Genomic DNA, 18,537 nt, shown 5'->3' with positions numbered 1-18,537 from the left:
AGTGGTGGCAGAATCACCCCACGGCTCTTAAAACTCCTGTTTTGGGCTTCCCTGGTGGCGCCGTGGTTGAGAGTCCGCTGCCGATGCAGGGGAAACGGGTCTGTGCCCCGGTCCGGGAAGATCCCACGTGCCGCGGAGCGGCTGGGCCCGTGAGCCATGGCCGCTGAGCCTGCGCGTCCGGAGCCTGTGCTCCGCAACGGGAGCGGCCACAACAGTGAGAGGTCCGCGTACCGCAAAAAAAAAAAAAAAAAAACCTCCTGTTTTGAGGTAGCACTTGCCACTTTCACTCATGTCCCCTGGACCAGAGAAGTCACTTGGCCAGAACCACCGTGAATGGGTGGCTCTTTAATCCTCCTTCAGGGGCTACACAGGAAGGGAGGGAAAGCAGGCATGTTGACAATAACACAATCTACCGTGATGAGTATCATTTCACTTTACCGAGAGGAAATTGGGAATATGAGATGTGTACTCACTGTTCCAGATCCTCAGGGGGAGGTGCTGGCAGACAGACATATCCTGTCTGATTCCTCAGTCCATGATTTTAGACCATATTGCCTCTGTGGTTTAAAAATAAAAGGAAAAAAAATGCATGAAATGTTTGACCGGTGCTTTATAATTTACAGGTCACTTTCACACCCATTCTTGCATTTGAACCTGATGACTCTGCCAGCTGGGCACAGCGGCCACTATTACTCACCTCTTTGTAGACGAGTCCACTACACTTAGGGAGAAGGTAGTGTTTGCCAAAGGTCACTTCTTCCCCCTCCATCCCACTTCCTTCAAGAAACCTACCATCCCCCGAATCCTTCATTAGGACCAAGCAGTGCCACAAATACGTTTTCTTAGACCAGTTAATTTCCATTTCAAAGAAAATTTTGGCCTTAATCGTTGTATGGAGGTTCTACGCAGGGACATTTAAAATTATCCAATAATATTCTCCAGTCAGTTAGCTTTGGGTTAGCTTTCACATTGCCTCACGTATGTACTTACAGAACGATGAGCAATGCTGCTCTGTAAAAACTAAATTTATTTTATATATTTTCCTAACCAAAAAACTTTGACATTATTCATTCTAGTCATTAACTCAAACGTAGAAGTAGATTTAAATATTAAAATCCATTTCAATATTTCTCATAATTATTTTTTAAATGAATATCAGGATGTACCCATTCATGGTGGTTCCGGCCAAGTGACTTCTCTGGTCCAGGGGACATGAGTGAAAGTGGCAAGTGCTACCTCAAAACAGGAGCTTTAAGAGCCGTGAGCTGAAAAGTCTCGGAATCTCTAGGCTCCCCTTCCCTTTCCATCTCTTTCTGTCTGTGTTTCAGCTTTTTGTTTTCTTTTGTTTCTCCTATAGAGCAGAGATTCTTAAACATATCTATGCATATGCGTAACTTGGACATCTCATGAAAGGCTTTGGTGCAGCAGATGGGGGTGGGGCCTGGAAGTCCATGTGTTTATTAACAGGTGCCCACGTGATACTGATGTGGCTGGTCCCTGAACTATGCCTTGAGTAGTGAGGCTGTAGAATTCCCTGCATTCTGGAATTTGGCTGATTGCATTCCCCTGGTTGTGATTAAGATGTTTCTTGTATTTCTTGAGGCTCACATAGATTCTGGTGAAGGCTCTACTTTTTTTTTCTTTTTGCGGTACGCAGGCCTCTCACTGCTGTGGCCTCTCCCGTTGCAGAGCACAGGCTCCGGGCGCGCAGGCTCAGCGGCCATGGCTCACGGGCCCAGCCGCTCCGCGGCCTGTGGGATCTTCCCGGACTGGGGCACGAACCCGTGTCCCCTGCATTGGCAGGCGGACTCTCAACCACTGCGCCACCAGGAAGCCCTGAGATCGCTACTCTTTACCAGGGTCTGGATTCCACTTCAAATGATCATTTAAAGGCAGGAAAGTAAAATAATGAAATAGTCTGAGAAAAACTTTCCTGTTCATTCACTAGCACATAATCCAATTAATTTAACTCTTTTTCGCTTTCCTGTTGCTTCATTTACTTGAGTTCCATGTTTAGAAGTGTGATTGTGAGATAGGATGTCCAGGACGTGTGAGAAGGATTTAATGCCCTCAGATGGATATAAGCTTTCTTCTTTCTGCTCCTGGACCAACGTGCTCATCAGGGTGCCTTGTAATCTCCTTGTCTTTCCGTCCTTACAAGGTTTGGCTCCCTACGTGTGATGTATAAAACACACACACACAGAGATTGACTGTACTTGGCAGTTCCATCATGATAAGTGGTGCTGAGCACAGGCATTGTCATGGCAACAGGTGGACATACTATGTTTCCTTGAAAGTTGAGAACTTTATTTTAGTTAATTGGGGTTAAATGAACCTATTGTTTGGTTTGTTTGTTTTTGGAAAATCCTGAGTCAGTGTAGGTGACCCAGTCAGAACTCATCTTTGAAAGATTTTGCTAGTTTAAACCATGTATTTTTTCAGAAATTATAATTAAAATTTATGATTTCTTAGACTATGGAATAGAGATATTTATTACTGACAAAAAACCTTTACAAGTATTTTTTTATTAATGTCAAGATGGTGCTGTGGACAGTCTACTAATTTCATATGACCTAGATGCACAGGTCTGCTCTAAGCTGAGTTAGTTTGCATCTGGTTCGTATTCTTGGCTGTAAAGACTAGGCAGCATATCTGACGTAATGAGTTTCCCTCACCTCTCTTATCTATTTTTTTTTACCTGGAGAGATACAAAAAGCCAATACAACCTTCTTGTTTCATGAAATAGTCTGTTCAACCCAATTTGTATTTTGTTCCCCCTGTGAACAACGGTAGGCTTATAAACAACAAGCTTTACATAAAATTATAGGGAAAGAGAGAGACAGGGATGTGATCAGGCAGCAGGTACCCAGAGGAAGAGCCCGTGAACCGTTCTCAGACCTGCCAAGAGGGCTAGTGAAAAGCAGTGCTCCTACTGTGTAGTTGAGCAGAGTGCAGCTGGGGGAGGTTAAATAACCTGGTTAGGGCCACTGGGCCAACCCTGAAACAAAGAAGTGGTGAATTGGTTACAACAGCTGTCCCCAACCTTTTGGGCACCAGGGACCGGTTTCCTGGAAGACAATTTTCCCGGGGGTGGGCATGCAGGCGGGGTGGGGGGATGATTCAGGTGGTAATGCGAGTGATGGGGAGCAATGGGGAGTGGCAGATAAAGCTTTGCTCGCTCACCTGCCACTCACCTCCCGATGTGCGGCCCGGCACCTAACAGGCTGCAGACTGATATTGGTCCGGGGCCCGGGGTTTGGGGACCCCTGGGTTACAAGGTCTTGCCTTGCTTTGGCCCTTACGCATAACCATACGTGAGTGTAAACTTGTTTGGGGATATTCAACCCCTACTGCAGCCACTGACACATGCTGACCACTGTCATACATGTTCTCATTTAATCTTCACAACCCCCCAGTGAGGTAAGTGTTACGTTTCCCCCGTTTCAGGTTGAGGAGTATGACATTCATCTCCTCTGGGTCCTTGGAGCACAGCCCCTCCTGGCTGGGGGGCCGTCTCCAAGGCCCACACTCTCACCAACCCTTTAAATGGCCTCTATCCTCATCCAGCATTTTCTCATCTGTAAAATGACTGTAAAAGGATTTTACTGGTTATCTATTTTTAGTCTTTTAAACAAAAATTTTCTTAATTATCAAGTTAATATACACACATAGATATCAAGTAGTAAAAAAAATATCTCAGTGAAAAGAACTGACCCCCTCCAACCTAACTGCTCCCTAAGAGCAATCACATTGGAACAATTTTTGTCCAAAATGATGAATAATGGGCTGTTATTTGATTTATAATCTTAACCTTTATCTTCTAACCTAACTTAGCTCACTTTTAACTTCTCTTCCCCCTTCTGCTCAGTATCATACTACTAGTTTTTATTCCTTTATTGTTTACCTTTGTAACATTAAATAGTACACTTAAACCTCCATTTCTTTTTTCTCTTTGAAACATTGTTTAAAGGTGAGGACATTAGCACCCCTACCATTAGCATCCCTACCCTTACTTACTCTTTCCCCCTGCTACCTTCAAACTGTTGTCTCTTCTTTAACTTTCAAACAATCAAGGTTGATAACATACACATTTCTGTTCCCTCTCTTGTTTTCAAATTGTTTTTAATGTGGTAAAATACACATACTATGCAAATTACCATCTTATCCATTTTAAAATTATGGTTCAGAGGTATTAAATACGTCTGTTCTCTTTGCAGTTAGGTCTTCCTTGCTTTGTCTGTGGGTTGTTTTGTAAAGTTTAAAACAAGTAAATAGTGTTGACATTATGGTTTATTCAGAACCCAATAGTGGGCTATGACTACCCCTTTCTTTAGGTTCCAGTGTCATGATTCCTGATCTCTTCAAAGAAGACTGTTTCTAATAAGTTCAACTGGATTCTGCTTTTGTCAAACACAAACATAACACTACAGTTTACTTCATGCCTTGCCTCTCCTTTTTTTCCCCTGAAGTTTTTTGTCGCTTTGCTCTTAGGGCTGTCTTAGTCACCAGATCCCCCGTATCTTAAAGCTGCTTTTTCTTTCGGGTGAATCCATTTCATTTCTCCTTAAACTCTGAGTAGTTATTTCACCTTTGAGCCATGCCTTTTCATACTGCTTTCTGCTTTTACGGGCATCTCCAGTGGCCTCTCTTTTTCCTTATCCTTGCCTTTTTGGTCTCACATCCCCACTCTCTCAGGCCATCAATTCCGTGTCCCCTTTTTCTCAGACCTTCCTCACAGACCTTCCCACCCTCGTACCTCACCCCGGACTGGTGATTCTCTGGGTCGGTTGCACAGCTGCCATCCCGGAACCGCCTTCCCTGTTCCCCGGAGTTTATCCACCAGCTCTGCAGCCCTAAATCTTTCTCTTTGGGGCAGAAAAGGGCTGCAGGACTCTCGCTGTTCCGTGGCTACTCACACCTGTTGCCATGCAGCTCAGGGCCCCGACCGCCCATCTCAGGAGTCGGGAACTGATCTGAGAACCTCCCATAGGAGCCACTAACCTCCTCTTCCTCCCCGTAATTGCGATAATCTGTATACTTCCTTGCTTGAGTCCCTCAGTGCTGGTGCTGAGTCCCTCCAAGGGAAATTAGGTACAAAGGCCAAACCTACCCTTCTTCAGAAAGCTTCAGTCCAAATTCAGTTTCTGCAATTTAAAACAATCTTATGACCTCAATGAAAAGAACCTCTTTTTAATTTAAAAAAGTTTTATGATGTAAGTAGGTAAAGGCAGGAAAGGGGATGATAATCCTTTCTAGCAAAGAAGCCATTAAATTTTTCCGCTTGGGAGGGAGGGAGACGCAAGAGGGAAGACATATGGGAACATATGTATATGTATAACTGATTCACTTTGTTATAAAGCAGAAACTAACACACCATTGTAAAGCAATTATACTCCAATAAAGATGTTAAAAAAAAAACAAAAAACAAATGACATTTCCCAGCCTAAAAAAAATTTTTTCCCCATCCCCATTCATCAAAAAATGTATAATCTAATTAAAATTCTAATCCCCTGTAAGGTTTTTAATTACTTGCTAAAGCAGTTGGCCAGATGGTTCAACATAATAAAAATAAGAACACTTTGAAAGGAATGAAGTAAATGTCATCAAAGTTAACAGAAAAAAGGGGGAAAAATCTTACCACATTATATCGGATAGTTTACAGAAGTGTCACTCCTTGTTAAAAAGTGTATTTCTGAAGCAGGGCGAGAAGTCATTCGACAAACTTCATATCATGGTCCTGTACTTACTTGAAGATCAAACTTGAGGTCGCTTATTCATTCTCTGGAACACATGTGACCTTCAGTCTGGATTTAAGAACAACAAATATGTCTGTTTCCTTTTTCTGTGAGGAGAGGCCCTCAGGCCCTCATGTAATCACAAGCACCTGAAACAGAAAGAAGCTTAGTAAGGACAGGGCTCTATCAAAGGGAATGCCTCTTACCTAACTTTTTACCACGCGGATAGCAGAGTTTCGATGGATTCTTATGTAAGATCGCCGTGGTCTGTGTAGAAAAAGGCTTCCTGGGGTTCTGTAACTCGGGACTTTAGGAAGACAGGAAAAGGCCTGGCAGGGCAGCCTGAGCCCATCCTCCGTGGAGGCCCCTGGCTGGTTTGCAACTGCAGGCAATGACCCTCAGGGACGCACAGTGGGTCTTAATCACCAGCTCCTTTTCTTCTCAACTAGGATCCAGCACGAGCCACTGCCTGAACAGGTCTGCTGAGAAGAGACCCTTTTCCCAGATCCAAAGCCCCCCGTGGGTGTCCCCAGTGTTGTCACCCCTGTGGTCTGGCGTGTGTGGAGGTGTCCACTGTTTGGTTCAGGGCTCTTACCTCTAAGTCTGTCTTCTGCATTTGCTCAGAGCCCGTGTTTCTGAGTTTTGAGTTTTTCTCTTACCCTCAGGGGGGCTGCCTGGTGTTCCTGTTCTCTTTCCCACCTGAACACACCGAACGTGGTACACAGCTCAGAGTAAATTCTGCTCCGCTGGCTGTGCCTTTTCCAGGCCTTGCTATCTGTGGAAGGGATGCGTACGTCTTCTTGGCGGGATGGTTTTTGGGTTTTTTGTTTTTGTCACATGGTATAATATGAAACATGCCCCAAGCAAAAGTAACTCGATGGAACCGTTTAACAATTTCACACCTGATAAGTCTGGACTGAAGTTCAGTCTAAGACATTTGTTTTACATCCTTTTAGAATAAACTGTGTTAATTGGCAGCCAGTGCCAATTGGAAGGTGTTGATAGCTGATAGCCCAAAATAATGCTAATTATCTCTACTTGATTATAATAAACACCAAAGGATATAGTTAACCACTTCTGTCTCCCAACTCTGAAAGCGGTTTTAATAGAAAAAGGATAAAAATCAGTTTTCTGGAAAATTTGTGGATACGGAATGATTTGCCCCTCTAGAATTTGGGATAAATGAAAAGTAAAGCATTATACGGAGGTCATGAACCTCACAGTAACGTCCTCGAGGGGCAAAAGTGACTTGAAAAAGCATTTGGCTAAAGATAAGCTCAATTTCTTCCTCTGTTCTCTCGTCACGCTCTCCTACTTAGGGATGGTATTGGGCCTTCTGGGCCAAGTTCTGAGGCTGCATCAATGCATAAGATTAATGAAGAACTGGGCAAACTTGTGGAAAGAATTTACTAATGTTCAACTTGTGAAATGTAAGACAGTCCCCTTAAAGCAGAATTCTTTTTTTCGTTGTTGTTCATACTCCAAATTGGGTTTGGATTTATTAGCGGACAAAGAAATGATTTCTGGCAGCACCGTGATGACCTGAGCCTTTCCACTTGAACCAGCAGGTGTCCTGTGGAGGGTGGAGAACAGCGGGTGTTCAGCAGGGTGAGTGAGCTCCTTCTCTGGGAAGTCTGCCTTTCTCCTGGCCATGACGGTGGCCAGCTCCTGTGTAGGGCCAGGTGAACCTCATACTTGGCCCTTAGTGGTACAGAAGCCAGACTCCCTGAGGTTGAGACAGAGAGTGGACTCTCTCTGCGACTCTGATTCCTGTCGAGGGGTCAGGCAGCCGGCTGGCTCTGGCGGCTTCCGGCGGCTACAAGTCAGACGGTGTCCCTGTCACCTTCCAGTACATCTGCCGATGGAGAAAGAGCAACAGGCACTGTGCTGGGAACTGGGGTGTTGGGGGGCTGGTGGGCCCTAACGCAGCCACAAAGGCTGAAAGGGCATCTCTTCTTCTCTGTGTGAAAAGAGCACAAGGGCTGGCAGTCTCGCTGGGCCGTCGGGGCCTCCTGGTTTACCCTGGCCAAATACGTTTCCAAGTGGGTCCCGCCCCGGTGGGAAAGGCGTTTATCCACAGCATCTCCCCGTCTCTATTTCCTTCACAGGTGTCCTGGTTGTCCTTGCTTTATTTAGCCTCTGAGTATAAATTAGAAATAATGACATGGATACGGTGAGAATGAATTGCTCCCGAAAGTACAGTGTAGTTCCTGAGACGTAAAATGATACAGGGGCAGAGACTATATTTGATTCGTTTTTATTTCCCCAACATTTAACCCAGCCTCTCAGCCTTGTAGTCACTTGGGGATTCTCTTTGCTGGTTGGATGGAAACTTTGTAGCAGGTGACGATACTGACAAACTTCACTGATGCTGACTTGAGGGGACAGTACTCCTGCCTGTGCTATAAGCACTGTCGAATCATCAATGATACGAAAGTGATGTCCCTCAGGGGACGTGATAAAGAATATAGTGATAACAGTCACCTTTCATAGCGAGGTTTTACCGTAACCCGAGACCTGCATGCGCTTGAGGGACTCGGGTGGCACCCCACTGCCAGGGCAGGGACCTGACCCTCAGAGATCCAGTCTGATGGCCATGTGATATTCCCAAGTCCTCAGGATCGGCTTTCTGAAGGCCCTGTGCAGAGTTTCGGAGGAGGGATTTTTCTCATGTACTCAGTAATTATCAAGGACCTGGCTATGTGTGGGTGCTTCAGAGAGGCTGCAGGAGAGAAGGGGCAGTGATGACTGCCCTCAAAATGCTTGTTCTCCAGTAAGAGAGAGATGCAAGTATTTGTTGTCCGGTGGAGAACAGAATCTCCCCACAGAAGGAATTAGGAAAGATTACAAAGGAAGGAGGTGGGGCTTGAACCGCACCTTGAGGACTGGATAGGAATTTGGTGGGTAGAGAGGAGAATGGAGAAACCAGTCGGAGGGAGAGAAAAGCAAGGGGAGAAAAGGAAAAGGATGGGCTGGATTTGGGGAGCAGTGAGCTTGCTAGAGCTTGGACCAGAAGGGAAGGAGGCCCCTGGATGTCAGCCCAGGACTGTGGATGACTCTTGCTTGACTATCTTTTGCCGTTACATGATAAGCACTACAGCTCTTCCTTTCCCAGGTAAATAGAGTGGGGACAGAATAAATTCTTTCACAGTATCAGTGAAAAAAAAATGTTGCCTGCTATATCAGTAGACAAAAGATGTTACAGCCACCCTGACGGTGAGCCCTGAAGGAGCTCAGGAGAGAAACAGGGTGCCCGCCGTCTAGCAGTCTGCCACCGCCACCACCCCCTGACCGTGCACCCTGAGGGGACTCAGGGTGCGAAAGCACAGGGTCCTGGCCCCGGATAGCTGAGGTGCACAGCAAAGAAAAGATTTCAGTGAGCCCAGACTCCTGCCTCTTCCGATACCCAGAAAAGCGCTAACTTCCTTAACTTGCGATGTCTTGTTTCCTTTAATTAACAGTAATCTTTTGATGCTCTGACTCCCTGGTCTTTGTTGCGAAAACTCCTACGTATCCTGGCTTCTCCCTTCCCTCTTTGGAGCCATCTCCCAGAGCGATCTATCTGAGAGGCTGTGTCCCGGCCTTAAGTCCTCAGTTTTGTTCGCCAAATAAAACATAATTCTCAACGTTTAGGGTGTGCATTCTTTTTTCAGTCAACAACAGAGAAGCTGAAAGTTCTCACAAAGTTTCTCTAGGTCATTTCCAGTGGGATTGGGTCCTCTCTCCATTCTCTCTCAATGGAAAAAGGCAGTGATGGGTGAGGTTAGTTAAGGGGGCAGATTACATTTTGGCCCCGATGTAGACAGCACCCTCACATTACCACAGAACGTCACCCCTGGTTTGATAGATGGGCTTAAAAACTACAAACCAATTTCCCCCACTTCCCCAGCCCAAATGCGTTGGGCGTGTTTGTGTTATGTGTGTCGTACACTTAGGTCTGAATGCTCTACGTAACGGATTGGGCATAATGCTCTTAGACGTGCCATCTTGCTTGTTCTGAGGGTTTTATCTGTCTGCAAATACTCAGCCTAAGTTAATATTTCATGAGACCCAATCATAACTTGAGGCTAGAAATATGATGGAAGCCATGGCTATTGTTTTTTCTTAAAAAAAAAACCAAAAAACAATTTTGCTGCACTCTTAGATTGAGAAACACAAACCCCTATTTGAGCACAAGCCCCATTTCCTTTATGTGCTGTTCCTATGAGTGACGATGAATTTTAACAAGTTTCCTAATGATTTAGGCCATTGCTCTCCTAAGGCCTTATTATTAACTCGTTTTACTGACTTACATTTACAAAGGGATTATAACATCCTAGGCACAGATGTAAGAACTTAACAAGTGTCGAGTCATGTAATCCTCTTAACCACCATGTGGAGTAGATGGTATTATTATGATTTCTATTTTACAGATAGAGAAATTGAGGCACAGAGAGGTGAAGTAAACTGCCCAAGGTCTCACAGATAGGTCACGTTGCCATTTGAGTAGACGTGCGAATCTGAGGTTATGTTTGGTGTGTCTGCTGTCACCTGTGTAAAAAGGGATACAAAGAACGTGTCTGAGAGATTCTCCCCTGCTGTGCTCAGAGGCAGAATTGTGTTCTTGGACTATTTTAATCGAGGGTGATTTTCTACCGTTTACATCAGTAGTTGTCTCTCTGGAAACTCAGTACTTTAATTGACTGTAAATGTTGGAAAGTGAACAATTGCCATGTATATACAACAAACACACTAGCTCTGCTGAAGTCCAGCCCTGCGTAATTATGATCTTTTCATGTTGGAAGACGTGGCTGTGGATCAGGGCATCTCCCCAGATGTGTGGCAATGACTGTAGAGTTAATAATTAAATGACAGTTATTGTATGTAACTTATTGCTTCCTCCCACCCCCCAAAAAAACCTCAACCATAAAAAAGAATGAAATGTTGCCATTTGCAACAACATGGGTGGACTTGGAAGGTATTATGCTGTGTGAAATAAGTCAGATAAAGACAAATACTGCGTGAGATCACTTATGTGTGGAATCTAAAAAATACGACAAACTAGTGAATATAACAAAAAAAAAAACAGACTTATAGAGAACTAGTCGTTACCAATGGGGAGAGGGAAGGGAGAGGAACAAGATAGGGATAGGGGGTCAAGAGGCACAAACTGTATAAATAAGCTACAAGTATATATTGTACAGCACAGGAATATAGCTAACATTTTGTAATAACTAAGTGGAATATAAACTTTAAAAATTGTGAATCGCTATAATGTACACCTGTAACTTACATAATACTGTACCTCAACTGTACTTCGATAAAATTAACAAAAAGTTTTTTTAATGTTTATGTAATGATGTTATGTGAATCTTTAACTGGAAAACAGTGATAAATGTCATATATGCCAAAGAGACTTCTTAAGTTAAAATAATTTATATGTAAACGAACATCATTTCTTGCTAAATACGATATTAATGTTCTCTCCTAACAATGGCCACGTTGATTCCGAAGCTGTCCATGGAAGGAACACACAGAGCCTCCCCCCAAGATGTGTACATATCAGGCCCCCAAAAGTCCATTTCCCAGGTATCTTTATCCTGATCTCAAAATTCTATCAGTTAAGTAAGCAATGTAGTATACTTTTCATCCAAATGAATAAAGGTGAAATGAAAAATATATATATCTTGAAAAAAATGACAGTGACATTTCCTATGTGCCCAGCACCGTGCCAAGCACATTCCATTATTTTGTTTAACCCTCCCAACAACCCCATGAGGCAGGTCCTGTGAACATCTCCTTTCCACAGAGAAACAGGCTTAGAGAGGTTTAGTAATGGAGGACAGGTCGCACAGCCAGGAAGCGGCACAGCAAGGATCTGAACCCTGGAAGTGTTTCCTTGAGCCTCTGGTCCTGACCACCATTCACTGCCTCCCACACTCCAATCCGTGCGTGGAGCACACGGCCGGCCCCCACCCCTCCTCCTCGCTGAACGCTCTCAGGGTTGCTGCACCCTCTGGTCTGCAGCTGATTCTGGCCAGGGGTTAACAGCTGATCTTGATAAATTTCTTGTAGGCTTTCTGCTTTGTGTCTTCATAGAATCCTGCTACTGTCCTTTGCTGTACAGCAAGTATTTGAAGAGTCAGATTTCACCCACTGTTCCTCCATCATCAACCTCACCCCCAGCCTGAGTTCAGCGTTTGCTGGTTGATTGATTGCTAACTGACCCCGCCCTGCTGGAGGGCAGAGCAAGAATCCGGCACAGGCATGGGTAGGGCCAAGGGAGACCATGACAAAGTGGAGCCTGACATGGAACGTGGGAACAGTATGGAAGAGAGTTTGCTGTAATATTAGGCACCTTGAGAAGCCCATGTACCCATTTATAATACCTTTTACTCTTACTGTTAGATAATGTTTTTTTCTGCATCAAGCATGGTGTGCATTACAGTAGATGCTCAATTAGCATTTGGTGAATGCATGAACGAATGAGGGATGGACAGAACGCGTGAGTTATTGTTTGGTTTCTTATCCGCTGCCATTTGGGATTTATTTCCTCCACCCGGCTCTTCCCTCCTGCATGCCTGGATTCTCCTTCTCACCACCTTCTCTCTCTCCCTCTCCCCCGTCAGTCCAGGTAGTGGCTGGACAGGTGGTGGCAAGAAATGTTCTTTTAGGGCTTCCCTGGTGGCGCAGTGGTTGAGAGTCCGCCTGCCGATGCGGGGGACACGGGTTCGTGCCCCGGTCTGGGAAGATCCCACATGCCGCGGAGCGGCTGGGCCCGTGAGCCATGGCCACTGTGCCTGCACGTCCGGAGCCTGTGCTCCGCAGCGGGAGAGGCCACAGCAGTGAGAGGCCCATGCACTGCAAAAAAAAGAAAAAAAAAGAAATGTTCTTTTAGGTGGTGATCCAGATGGTGTTAGGTTCTATAATTTTGGAGTAGAACCATTCTTTAGGGAAATTAGGACTTAAACCAGCCTTCAAGGGACTCGAATCACCACATATGATGTTACTGTAGGAGTGTGCGTTCTGAGTTCTAAGCAGGCCTTGGGGCAACCCACTGGGAGCTGCATATGTTTGAGAAGCTCATACCATCCAGGCATCTGCAGTGGCATCCCCTCCACATCTGTTCTCACGGACTACGAAAGGCTTCTTGACTTTCATGCCTTGCATTTGGTCCATAAGACATTTCGTCCACACCAAGGTCCTTGATATTTGGTCGTATTTGGTCCTGTCCAGAATGTCCATGGAGACATTTGGTCCATGCCAAAAGGCCCTTGATATTTGGTCTTATCCAAAATGATTTGGCATGCACAGCAATCAGAGAAGAAAAAGAAATAAAAGGGATCCAAATTGGAAAAAAAGAAGTAAAACTGTCACCGTTTGCAGATGACATGATACCATACATAGAAAATCCTAAAGATGCTACCAGAAAACTACTAGAGCTCATCAATGAATTCGGTAAAGTTGCAGGATACGAAATTAATATACAGAGGGACTTCCCTGGTGGCGCAGTGCTTAAGAATCCGCCTGCCAATGCAGGGGACTCAGGTTCGATCCCTGATCCGGGAAGATCCCACATGCCATGGAGCAACTAAGCCCATGCGCCACAACTACTGAGCCTACGCTCTAGAGCCCACAAGCCACAACTATTGAGCCTGCATGCTACAACTACTGAAGCCCGCACACCTAGAGCCCGTGCTCCACAGCAAGGGAAGCCACTGCAATGAGAAGCCCATGCACCACAATGAAGAGCAGCCCCTCCTCGCAACAACTAAAGAAAGCCCACACACAGCAATGAAGACCCAATGCAGCCAAAAAATAAATAAAGAAAATATTTAAAAAATGTTTTAAAAACAACAAAACTAATACACAGAAATCTGTTGCATGTCTATACACTAACAAAGAAAGATCAGAAAGAGAAATTAAGAAAACTCCCATGGGGTTTCCCTGGTGGCACAGTGGTTAAGAATCCGCCTGCCAATGCAGGGGATATGGGTTTGAGCCCTGGTCCGGGAAGATCCCACATGCCGCGGAGCAACTAAGCCCGTGTGCCACAACTACTGAGCCTGTGCTCTATAGCCCGTGAGTCACAACTACTGAAGCCCACGAGTCACATCTACTGAAGCCCACGCTCCTAGAGCCCGTGCTCCGCAAAAAGAGAAGCCACTGCAATGAGAAGCCTGCACACTACAACAAAGAGTAGCCCCCGCTTGCCGCAATTACAGAAATCCCGCATGCAGCAACGAAGACCCAACACAGCCAAAAATAATAAATAAAATAAATAAATTTATTTTTTTTAAAAAGAAAGAAAACTCCCATATACCATTGCATCAAAAAGAATGAAATACCTAGGAATAAACTTACCTAAGGAGGCAAAAGACCTGTACTTTGAAAACTATAAGACACTGATGAAAGAAATCAAAGATGACACAAACAGATGGAAAGATACACCGTGTTCTTGGACTGGAAGAATCAATATGGTTAAATGACTATTCTCCCCAAGGCAATCTACAGATTCAATGCAATCTCTATCAAAGTACCAATGGCATTTTTCACAGAACTAGAACAAAATATTTTAAAATTTGTATGGAAACACAAAAGACCTCAAATAGCCAAAGTAATCTTGAAAAAGAAAAATGGAGCTGGAGGAATCAGGCTCCCTGACTTCAGACTATACTATTACAAAGCTATGGTAATCAGAACAGTATGGTAGTGGCACAAAAACAGAAATATAGATCAATGGAACAGGATAGAAATCCCAGCAATAAACCATGCACCTATGGTCAACTAATCTATGACAAAGGAGGCAAGACTATACAATGGAGAAAAGACAGTCTCTTCAATAACTGGTGCTGGGAAAACTGGACAGCTACATGTAAAAGAATGGAATTCGAACCTTCTCTAACACCATGCACAAAAATAAACTCAAAATGGATTAAAGACCTAAATGTAAGACCAGATACTATAAAACTCCTAGAGGAGAACATGGGTAGGACACACTTTGACATAAATCACAGCAATATATTTTTGGATCAGTCACCTAGAGTAATAGAAATAATAACAAAAATAAACAAATGGGACCTAATTAAATTTAAAAGCTTTTGCACAGCAAAGGAAACCATAAAAAACCCAAAAGACAACCTACAGAATGGGAGAAAATATTTGCAAATGGTGCAACCAACAAGGGATTAATCTCCAAAATATACAAACAGCTCATGCAGCTCAATAAAAAAAAAAAAAAAAATCCAATCAAAAAATGGGCAGGGCTTCCCTGGTGGTGCAGTGGTTGACAGTCCACCTGGTGATGCAGGGGACGTGGGTTCGTGCCCCGGTCCGGGAAGATCCCACATGCCGCGGAGCGGCTGCGTCCGTGAGCCATGGCCGCTGAGCCTGCGCGTCCGGAGCCTGTGCTCTGCAACGGGAGAGGCCACAACAGTGACAGGCCCGCGTACCGCAAAAAAAAAATGGGCAGAAGATTTACATAGACACTTCTCCAAAGAAGATATACAGATGGCCAAAAGCCATATGACAAGATGCTCAATGTTGCTAATTATTACGGAAATACAAATCAAAACTAGGAGGTATCATCTCACACCAGTCAGAATAGCCATCATCAAAAAGTTTACAAATAAATACTGGAGAGGGTGTGGAGAAAAGGGAACCCTCCTACACTGTTGGTGGGAACGTAAATTGTTGCAGCCAGTACGGAAAACAGTATGGAGGTTCCTTAAACTAAAAATAGAGCTACCATATGATTCTGCAATCCCACTCCTGGGCATATATCCAGAGAAAACCATAGTTCAAAAAGGTATATTCACCCCAATGTTCACTGCAGCAGTATTTACAGTAGCCAAGACATGGAAGCAACCTAAATGTCAATCGACAGAGGAATGAATAAAGAAGATGTGATACATATATACAATGGAATATCAGCCACAAAAATGAAATAATGCCATTTGCAGGAACATGGAGGGACCTAGAGATTATCATACTAAGTGAAGTAAGCCAGAGAAGCACAAATATCGTGTGATATCACATGTGTGGAATCTAAAAAACTAATGCAAACGAACTTATTTACAAAACAGAAACAGACTCACAGACTTTGAAAACAAACTTATGGTTACCAGAGGGGAAAGGTGTGGGGGAGGGAGGGATAAATTAGGAGTTTGGGATTAACATACACACTGCTATATATAAAACAGATAATCAACAAGGTCCTCCTGTAGAGCACAGGGAACGCTACTCAATATTCTGTAATAACCTCTCTGGGAAAAGAATCTGAAAAAGAGTGGATATACATATATGTATAACTGAGTCACTTTGCTGTACACCTGAGACTAACACAACATTGTAAATCAACTGTATTCCAATATAAAATAAAAATTAAGTTAAAAAAATACAGTATTTACGGAAACTGCATTCCTGGTGCCAGCTATAGATGCCCAGAGAGTTTTATCTTCCAGTTGGAGTTTGCCATTGATCAGGCCAGCATCAGGGAAGGCTGTCCGTTAAGTGGTTCTTCTTTCTGTGTCTCTGACAGATGTGTCACCCCTACACCAGCGAGCCTCTGCGAAGATGAACCCAATAGAGGAAGGGGCGGAAAACGATGACGAGGTCTTTGAACCCGTGTCCTCGAATACGCTTCAAGTTCGTCGCTGGCCTTGATCCCAAGAGAGGATTCACGTTACCAAGAGGGAAACTGTCTGGAAGAGATCCTGAAAAATACCAGCACTTTTTCACAGCTTTTCAATTGTTCTGCTTTAATATTGATACTCCCAGCCTGGGAGAGTCTGAGGGCAGGAAAGGGAGGGAGATTCAAAACATGGGAAGGTTATCTTCTCTTTTTACTGGTCAGCTTTCTGTTCCACTGAGCCTTCTGACTAAACCGAGTGCTATTTTTGAGAGATATATTTTCACAGTGTTTTCTAGATATGTTATCATTTAACTTAAAAAAATCTTAGCGCTTTGTCATTGCAAATGCCTTCACTTATCTTTCCGAGCTGTTCCTTTTCGTCAGAGACAGTTTTTTCTCTGCCGTGGCAATGGGGCTGTCCGTTTGATAGTTTTAACAAACAATGTAAGTTCGAAATTGAGGCTGAGGTAACATTAAAAAGCAGGGAATCTCAGGCTTCGCTCAGTTGATTTTTTGGCCGGAAAATTTTAAAGAAAGGTGTGATACGATTCATGTATATTTTTCTCTCAGGCCAGACACGTCATTCTACTAGACTGCTTTCCTTTTGTGGGCATTGTGTGGATAGCTTGATAATGAACAAAGCTCGTCAGACTTTGCTCACACTACCCTTATATTATACTGTTTGGAAGTTGGGCTGAGCCCTAAAGCTGGAAACGTTAACAGTGGAAGCGGTTCTGAGCCTGGGGTCGGCCTTTGGCTAAACCAGCCCAGCTTGCCCCACACTCTGCTGTGGGAAGCACGTTCCTTGGGGTGGGAGGACCGGAGAGTCAAGTGGCCAAACAAGTGTCGCAGAATGACGAGGCTGACGGAGCCGCCGCACTCTTCAGCTGCTATGCTGACATGCAGATGGTTCCTCCAGGTCCATAGATGTCTCCTTACTGTGTGTGCCAGGGACCAGGTGCCAGAGATGCAAACAAGGACACAGCTGTGTGCGGGCAGACGGTCCACCACAAGCTCTGCCATGATCGCCCGGCCTAGATAGTGCTGTGAGGGCCTGCATTCCAGACATGCTGGTGTTTGGGAAATTCGAAGTCTGCTTAAATCATCCAGCGGGTCAGTGTGACTGTGGCCCTCCACCAGGCCACCTAGTTGGCGGAAGCCCCCTGATGGGCTGTGCTCCATCATGCCCCACTACCTTTATTTTGTGTCATCCACTGGAACCAACTCTGAGTCAGTCCCATTATGTTAAACAGCTAAGAAAAGTTCCCAGTGAAATCATTTTCAGGTGAGCTGAGCCAAAAGCATCTTTTGCCAAGAGGTGATTTCTGTGAGAGGAGACATAAAAATAAGCTACTCCAGGGTCACCTCATTTTCCTAAACTCATTTTTTAAAGCCAGTTATTTTAGTAATTTCGCTTGAGTCAAATTTACATGCTTGGTCACTCACTGAGAAACCTTCCACAGACTGGGTGTCCAGCTCCTAACATACTCATCAAATCCTGGCTTATTAGCCTCCCGGTAGAAAGGCTGACTTCACTTTCCCACTATAGTGGTCCCTTCTCCTTGCTAAATTAGAAACTTATTTGGGGAAATGAAACACAGGTGAATGACTTCGCCTTGGCTTTAAGACTATAAAGATATAATAGGTTGAACTCTTTCTTTCAATGCCCGAATCAAGTATATAAGGTAATGGTGTTAATACTGCTTTCCTTTAACTATTGGAGTGAAGCTATGTAGGCCATTGAGTTTACACATGCATAAGACCTAATTTACAAAATCACTCTATGGAGTAATTAGATATTACATCCTTCTCTGAGTAGAAAGTAATTTTAGATGCTGCTAAAGCCATGTTTTTAATGTTCTGTGAATCCCCAGAACCTTGAGGTTCTGACCCATCTTCAGGTTTGTCTCACTTTGTCAACCGCAGACAACAGAGGGTGTTATCTCTAATGATCAGCCTGGATGTGTTTGGAGGTTATTTTCTATAGTGCTGGGAACAAACATGTTTAAAAGCGCACTGCTAAAATTAGGTGGTATGAAGTCATTTACTGGTTTTATTAAAACATGTGTGCACATCAGTGCCATTGATAAGGAAGATTGTAATTTCAAGATTAGGAATCTTGGGCTTCCCTGGTGGCGCAGTGGTTGAGAGTCCGCCTGCCGATGCAGGGGACATGGGTTCGTGCCCCGG

At 44.3% G+C, this 18,537-nt stretch overlaps 1 protein-coding gene across 2 annotated transcripts in view; it reads left to right on the top strand.

Annotated features, from left to right (window-relative positions):
• Positions 1-16,634, top strand: part of BVES (blood vessel epicardial substance) — a 39,037-nt gene extending 22,403 nt beyond the window's left edge. For both annotated transcript variants that reach the window (XM_029224095.1, XM_029224096.1), the window contains exon 8: positions 16,255-16,634. In XM_029224095.1, coding sequence (XP_029079928.1) covers positions 16,255-16,379 — 125 coding nt within the window. In that variant the 3' untranslated portion in view covers positions 16,380-16,634. The remainder of the gene's footprint in view (positions 1-16,254) is intronic.
• The last annotated feature ends 1,903 nt before the right edge of the window (positions 16,635-18,537 follow it).

Source organism: Monodon monoceros, unplaced genomic scaffold (assembly GCF_005190385.1).
Source record: "Monodon monoceros isolate NGI ecotype Baffin Bay Population unplaced genomic scaffold, NGI_Narwhal_1 Super_Scaffold_15, whole genome shotgun sequence".
NCBI classification, from domain to species: Eukaryota; Metazoa; Chordata; class Mammalia; order Artiodactyla; family Monodontidae; genus Monodon; species Monodon monoceros.
This window is presented reverse-complemented; position numbering and strand designations above follow the sequence as displayed.